The sequence below is a fragment of the Aplysia californica genome, unplaced genomic scaffold (assembly GCF_000002075.1).
Source record: "Aplysia californica isolate F4 #8 unplaced genomic scaffold, AplCal3.0 scaffold00189, whole genome shotgun sequence".
Taxonomy (NCBI): domain Eukaryota; kingdom Metazoa; phylum Mollusca; class Gastropoda; order Aplysiida; family Aplysiidae; genus Aplysia; species Aplysia californica.
The window spans coordinates 172448-173507 of NW_004797459.1; the positions used below are offsets into that span (position 1 = coordinate 172448).

At 46.6% G+C, this 1060-nt stretch overlaps 1 protein-coding gene across 1 annotated transcript in view; it reads right to left on the bottom strand.

The window, feature by feature from the left end:
* The window catches only part of LOC106011796, a 6132-nt gene that overhangs the window by 2142 nt on the left and 2930 nt on the right, over nucleotides 1-1060 (bottom strand). The window contains exons 3-4 of the mRNA XM_013082699.2: nucleotides 694-1008; nucleotides 65-364 (exon numbers count right to left, since the gene is read on the bottom strand). Coding sequence (XP_012938153.2) covers nucleotides 65-364; nucleotides 694-1008 — 615 coding nt within the window. The remainder of the gene's footprint in view (nucleotides 1-64; nucleotides 365-693; nucleotides 1009-1060) is intronic.

Sequence of the window (1060 nt, forward strand, 5' to 3'; positions counted from 1 at the left end):
ACACACACACTTATTCACACACACAGACACCCACACCCACACCCACACCCACACCCACACACACCTGTGAGAGAGACGATGACTTCTGTCGCCAAGTCGTAGCACCCACTAGGATGTCCTGCCCGACAACTACAGCTGGTCTCGTTGAGACAAACCGACAAGGACGGGACAAACTTTCCGCCATTCACGTCCCGACCCGCACACTGTAGAGAGATGTCTGAGGCAGAGATTTCCGGGAATCCCCCATCGACGTGACACTCTACACTGTGTTCTGTGCCTGCTTCAAGAACAATTGTGTTATCCGCACCGACACCAGTGAAGGTTTTACCGTTGATGACCAGTGTAGGTGCCGTCTTGGGAGGTTCTGATGAGAAAAAGTTTTGCTGTTACATTGGAACAGCTTGATAAGAGGAAACTTACAACGCCTTGCAATTACGCACGCGTCAATTTTGGGCACATATTATGGAGTTTTTGGCTTCATCTTAGGCCTTTTTCATTGACCTTGCTTTCTGTGGTAAAATAATCGTCCGTCTTATATTGAAAAACCCCCCACCAAAACCTGTGGTTGTGTATATAACCTGTCTGCTAATCACATTCTAGAGTTTAACTTCAGCCCCTCCCCCCCAAAAAAAAAACCCCAAAACCCCCCCAAAAAAACAAACAGAAAAAGAAAAAAACCCAAAACTTCCTCACCTTGCACGTAAATATGCACAGGTGGACTGTCTTCTGTCATGTCTCCAAAAATGCTGTTCGCTGCTTCACACCGGAACTCGTGATTTCCTCCACTTGTCGGCACAAAGTCGTGGGAACATTTGTCGTTTTCTGTACACGCAAGAACAATTTTCTCCCCTGTTGGCGCCATTGTGAGGGTAAAACTTGCTGCTGGGTAGACAACTCCCACAGAACATTCCATTGTTATATCTGGTGTCACTGACGGACACAGGTTATACGTTCCGGACTCCTCTGGTCTCACGTTTTTTCTCTCCAACGTGACGTCTTCAGGGCTGTCTGTACACAGAGATGGCAATAAATGAAAAGAAATATATAGACACAAACATGT